The sequence below is a fragment of the Pseudoliparis swirei genome, chromosome 21 (genome assembly GCF_029220125.1).
Source record: "Pseudoliparis swirei isolate HS2019 ecotype Mariana Trench chromosome 21, NWPU_hadal_v1, whole genome shotgun sequence".
In the NCBI taxonomy this organism is placed as follows: domain Eukaryota; kingdom Metazoa; phylum Chordata; class Actinopteri; order Perciformes; family Liparidae; genus Pseudoliparis; species Pseudoliparis swirei.
Window position 1 is genome coordinate 12,404,134 of NC_079408.1, and position 5,938 is coordinate 12,410,071.

Genomic DNA, 5,938 nt, shown 5'->3' on the forward strand with positions numbered 1-5,938 from the left:
TTTCCATTTTACTAGCCGGCATTGGCTGCAGACTTTTACCACACAAAGCAGGATTTTCGGTGTGTTCCCTCCGAGAAAGGCGAGTACAATCCAAGTGTGCTTGTATTCCTGTGCTTGTGACACCTTTCTGCCACTGCAACGCACCCAGGGAATGGCGGCGCTGCTCACACCCGGACAACAAGGTGAGACTAGCGTACGGATGCAACGCTTCTGCTGGTTCACTTTCTCATTCTGATCTCGGTTGATTAAAAATGAGAGAAACACATTTATCTTTTTATTTTTTATTTTGTTTTTTATGTGTGTCAAGGGTTTTGTCGTTGTTATACTCATTTCAGCCACAAAAGGTTGAAGTGCCCCCCCCCCCCCTCGCTGTTCTAAGGGCTAAACACATCCCTTCCAATACACATTGTATTACACAAACAAACATTGAGGAAGGATCCTCACAACAACCACACCTCAACAGCTCCACCAAACAATCTCCGGGGGGGGAAACAAAACAATATGATAGAGAAAACTGTTTGACTTGATTGACACCCGATGTCACACACACACACACACCTACACACACACACACACTGCACCGTTCAATCAAGTCCAGATGTGTGGACTGTTATTGGGACCAGAGAGAGAAAGTGTTCCATCACTTTCCTTCACCGCTGTAAACGGTGTCATCATGGACAGTTATCATTTACGCAGCACGAACAACAATACTTCCCACTATCGGGAACCACCTGAGGGTCCGACAGCACTTGACCGTCATTTAAGTGGCCTGTAAAAAGGCCATTGGAGCCATTCTGCTTCCCTGTGTGATGCCCTCTGCCACCTGACTGAGACCCGGGTGTCTATAATGCAGCACGCACTTCAATGTATTGCGTGTGTGTGTGTGTGTGTGTGTGTGTGTGGTTAGATATTTGTGTGTGTCCTGGTCATGTGAGATGGCCGGGCTCACTCCAGACCTTTTTCCACTCATTTTTTTACTCGCACAACAAAGTCCTCTTCATCTTTAACCACAACAGACTCCAGACAAAGAACAAATCAATGGAACTAGGAGCCCCCCCCCCACACACACACACACACACACACAAAGGAGAAGAAGCTGATGTAATTAAATCTGTGTGCTGTGTTAGATAAATAACGGGTAGGGGGGGAGCTCGTGTTGAGGTGCATGCTGGGGAAGTCCCCCGAGGTGTAATTAACAATAGTATCTGTGCTCCTTCTTCTTCGCAGAGCCGAAGCCCCCCAGACGGACCCTCTGGCCCGGGGATCCTGCACAACGCCCCGCGCCCCGATGTGGTGGTGCCTGTAAACAACGCGGAATCAAATGGGATTTAATGTTGTTGTTTAACACTGATCGTTATACGCCTTTAATACCCAACACATGTAAATCAGAACAGGTGCAGCCATTACACTTAAAAAATAAATATATATATATACAGTATCACAATATCCCAGCTGCCTCTGCTGCCGGCTCCCTCTCATCCTGTCACGGCTCACCGGGCCACCAAAACAACAAATCCTGAATGTTGTTCGCAACACCTGTGACAGTGGAGATGTCTGCTGTGTGGAAAACAGGCCTGTGGTGAGATCACCTGTGTGGGTAGTCGGAGGGGTTCAGTAGTAACTCCGGTAAGTGGATCTGGAGTGGGCCTGTGTTGTACGCTCAAAAAGGGACATTGGTGTAAAATAACCTCATTATTTAGTCTCGCTTTACTAATTATTCAAATTGCTCATTTGGAGAGATCTCTTTTCATTTTTAAATCTAGAGGGTCCTTATTTTCTTTCTGTCTGGCCGATCAGTCACATTGAATCTATGAGAAAGTTACCGCCGAGGCGACGGAGGCCCTCCCTCTCCGTTCCGCCTGCCCTCGTGCGCTCGAACGTTAAATGTGGAACGTCGTGACGCAGCCAGATTTTTTTTTTTTTTTTACGCCGCCAACTGTGAGCTGTCAGACGGAGAGAAATAAATGGCCCTGAAATGAGAGCGCGAATGTGAAAACTGGTCAAAATGTGTGGCTGGCTTCTCGTCACACCTCTCAAAGATTTAACGCGGGGCTGAAAAAGTGACGACGCCGGCCCTTTAAATAGGCTCTTTTGTCCCGGTAACTTTCAGCCACGTGTCTCCCACTAAAAACTTAAAAGCCGTGAGTCAGACGTACGTGACTCGGGTGTCGGGAGCGTTCTTCGCCGCCTGATTGCTCCGTCCTGGAAGAACAGAATGCTTCCCAACAGCCATTTCGTTCTAATGAGGGTTTTATGAGTCGCGATCGAGAGAGCACGCTGGCTGGCAGCGCGCTTTTCAGTTCGATGGCGCCTCCTCCTCCTCCTCCTCCTCTTCTTCCGCACCGGAGCCTTCGCTCTTGTGCCGAGCAATTGACCCAAAGGTTTATGCACCCAAAGATTCGTTTTGGGCCGACAGTCAGGAAGGCAAATAAGTGTTTCAATGGATTTCGCTTTCAATTTTGAATGCGGAGCGGCTGGAACGCGCCCCAGCTGAGGCGAGGCCGCGGGTAATGAACTGCTTTGTGTTCTGCCACTTAGAGGATCGGATGCTCGAGGCCGCGGAGACATTCAGAGACGATTGGTGGCCATTGGTGGTGAATCCGGAGTTCATCCAACCACTCGACTGAAAAAAAACACACACACACACACGGAGGAGCCGCGTTCCACTCGCCCTGGCGTTAGTCAATTGGGATAAGTGTGTATTTGAGTTCTGTGTGGGTGGTGCTGGGGGACTGAAATGAACTAGACCGTACCGCGCGTTAAAGGAAAGGGTCCTTCGTTCTTTTGTTCCTGAACCGCATAAAAATCTAATTAAACTAATAAACACAACGCAAATGTGAGAGTTGTTTCCGCCTGTATGGGGTATTTCACATGTCTGCATTAGTTAGATGCGTCTCTGGAATTCGACTTGGTCCGGCAACCCGGGGGTCACCGTGTTAGAGTACTGGGTGCACTAGAAGCAGCGCTTTGCAAGTATTTAGTTATTAATCACCGTAGTGGTGGCACTGAAGACTGATGGGGTTCATCCTCCAGGGGACCATGAATGAGATGGAATAATAAATAATGCAAAATAGAAATGAAAATAATCCATCTTGCTAAATTGTTGTTGTTGTCGAGCCGTTCAGGCGAATGACCCGGGAGAAAGCAGCAACCCCGGTGCACGAGTGAGGGAAAATAATATATAAATCAGGCAACCAAATAACATGTAGGAAAAAAAATATTTATTTCATTTGTAAATCCTTCACATTCCCTTTTCACTCCATTCGCTACCACGCTTTGTAAATGTACACCGGTGTCGAAACGGCAAGAAAGACATTCACCGTACGTCTCCAGCACACCACCGACGTGACGTTAGAGACGTTACGTTCACTTGCCCGTCACTAATCAGAAAAAAACAGGCCTCAACGGTCGCAATGTGATAATCCCGTTGTGGCTTTATCTCCTGCCGACACCCGCCCGCCCACCCTCCCCCACCCAGGGGCGTGGCTCAGATGTGGTGACATAACTCTCTCAGGCCCAACTCCCACGAGCTCTCCGCTTCATCCATTCTGACAGGCCCGGCAGCTCCACCCAAGTGGCCCCCGTGGGGGTGGGGGTGGGCGGCAACATGCTCAGAGGATAATGGCGAGCCAGCCGACGATCATCGCCATGCCCCCCACGGGAGCCATCTTGCGAAGACCGGGGTCCCCCGTCATGGCCTGGTGGTACAGGGAGCCGCAGAACATCCCCATGCCCACGATCAGGAGGGTCCCCGCCTGGGTGGAGGGGGAGACAGTTAGCTCACTATTGCATATGGATGCTGCCATATATAAGGGGGGTCAGAGGAGGGGATTTGAATGCTCCCAAAGCTCCAGCTCGCTGTGACAGCCAAGAGATCCTGATTTGTTTGGCCACCAGCTCCTTTTCACTTTGTTGATTTTCAATCAGATGTCTCGTGGTTGTTGAATCTTTAAATAACTAACCAGCTGTGCTGGGAACTCAACGTGATGAAGCCAGGACACACCAGACAAACCGCTGCTGTAATTACGGAGTGGGCAGTCGGCACGGACGGATCATGGCAACGGAATTACGTCGTCACATTGGCTACACCTTTTTATAAAAATAAAAAAAAGGGACACTCGGGTGCGTCCAGGCCTGAGAGTTGCTGATGGGCTTCCATACTCACCACAGCAGGCTTGCCAGAGTGCGCGGCGCCCAGCAGGGCCAGGCTGTGGTAGAAGTGGTACTTGTTGGCGGTTTCAAACAGCTGGAGATAGAGACGCAGGAATTATATCTCATGAGAAAAGCTAGCCCGGTCTTTAAAGGCTAATGTAGGTATTATTCAACCCTCTGGTCTTGTGTTAAAGTGACTGATGAGGACAACAGGTGTTGTTGTTTTTCTTCCAATTATTATCGATTGATTGCATCGAGGTAGAAAGCTGCAGACACTAAAATAGAAAGTGTACAAACACACACATGGGGAACACAGGGTCCAGGTTGAAGATACAGAAGTTACCCTTTAGCTTGTTACCGGGGTAAATCATTTACAGCGATCAGGCTTGTAATCGCACACAAATATTATATTTATATATCTATAAATATTAATTTATATAGGTATTAATGTATATATATATATATATTAATTTATATATTAATATATTCAGTAATTTTCCACATCAACACATTTGGGGGGGGGGGAATAATAAATAAATAAACTCACAGGCATTAAAAAATATATATAATTTGAAAAAAACATTGGAACAGTAAATCTTGATTCGAGCACTACGGAAAGGATCAAGTGCTAAAGGATTAAATAAATAAATATCACAATTTCTACTACTCCTATACATACCACTCTCTGGTAGTCATCCGGGTCGCTGTTTTTGAAACCTACAGCAAGAAACATGGAAGAGGAAATGTTATTATGGAATATGTGACGTGAATTAAATGTGATTGTCATAATCTGCCACACTCTGATGATTACGTTAATGGCAACCAACCAACCTCCCCTTACGCTTCTCTTCTGTGACTTTGGTAATTATTATTCATGGATAAAGAACCCCCGGAGGTCTAGAAACGTTGTCACCGTTTATGCCAGTTGTTCTCAATCCAAGGGCCCCCTAAGGGGTCCTTGAGGGGGTTCCAGGAGGCCCCCAGAAGGAAACACCGTTACTTAATTTCGACTATTTAATTCACCATTTAGCTCCGTCCAAGAAACGCGCGCGTGCACCTCTTGCTGCACGTACGCCTTCTCGGGTCACCTTCATTACGCAGGTGTGCGTATTTTACTAACACAGAGCGCACCTTGGTGCGGAATTTAGATGCGGAATAAATAATCCGCCCTAAAAACACCACAATGGGCCGTGTGTGAGCTCCGAGTGAGAGAACAGCCGCGACCACACAGACGCAGACCTTGAATCGGCAGTTTTTCGGGACGCAGGCTGGAGTGGGACGCGTTGACACGGCAGTCTTCACCGGGACCGCTTAACATTACGTCAGACTCGTGCACGAGCAGGGACCGCAACCGAATGTGTGTGTGTGTGTGTGTGTGTGTGTGTTTTCCTACCGTGAGCTCCGTACGCCCCCGCGGCCACCGCCGAAGCCCCGGACAGAGCCGCTAACCTCCGGACAACAACAGCCGCCATCATGTTCGGTTGTGCAATGTGCAGGCGCGCGCGCGTGTGTTTCCGACAAGCGGAAGACTGATGGCAATGATGCCTTCACAGTCCTCTGAAAAAGTCCGACTTAAGTTACCAGGGAGCATGGACCTTCATGCGTCCTTTATCTACAAATACAACATTACATATACATATATAAATATAGTTATATATTATATAATCACATTATATATTCATATAAACATATAATACCACTGTATTTAATATATATATACACTACCGTTCAAAAGTTTGGGGTCACTTAGAAATGTCTTTATTTTTCAAAGAAAAGCACTGTTTTT

General features: G+C 47.4%; 1 protein-coding gene across 2 annotated transcripts; it reads right to left on the bottom strand.

Moving 5' to 3' along the window:
* Window positions 1–265: 265 nt before the first annotated feature.
* Window positions 266–5,663, bottom strand: tmem256 (transmembrane protein 256). 2 transcript variants are annotated; one of them, XM_056442483.1, is made up of 4 exons: window positions 5,546–5,663; window positions 4,832–4,869; window positions 4,166–4,246; window positions 266–1,300 (listed from the first exon to the last, which is right to left on the bottom strand). In XM_056442483.1, exons 1-4 carry the CDS (start codon window positions 5,625–5,627, stop codon window positions 1,193–1,195), a joined length of 309 nt encoding a protein of 102 aa, XP_056298458.1. In that variant the 5' UTR covers window positions 5,628–5,663; the 3' UTR covers window positions 266–1,192. The 2 variants fall into 2 exon arrangements, with proteins under 2 accessions (XP_056298458.1, XP_056298457.1); XM_056442482.1 differs by lacking the exon at window positions 266–1,300 and adding an exon at window positions 3,200–3,755.
* Between the last annotated feature and the right edge of the window lie 275 nt (window positions 5,664–5,938).

Excerpts from the sequence above, each read along its gene's own strand:
- tmem256 (XM_056442482.1), bottom strand. The coding sequence starts at position 5,627 with ATGATGGCGGCTGTTGTTGTCCGGAGGTTAGCGGCTCTGTCCGGGGCT. Across the intron at positions 4,247-4,831 it reads CGGATGACTACCAGAGAGTG|CTGTTTGAAACCGCCAACAA; the intron begins GTATGTATAGGA and ends CTCTATCTCCAG. Across the intron at positions 3,756-4,165 it reads ACTCTGGCAAGCCTGCTGTG|GCGGGGACCCTCCTGATCGT; the intron begins GTGAGTATGGAA and ends CCCTCCACCCAG.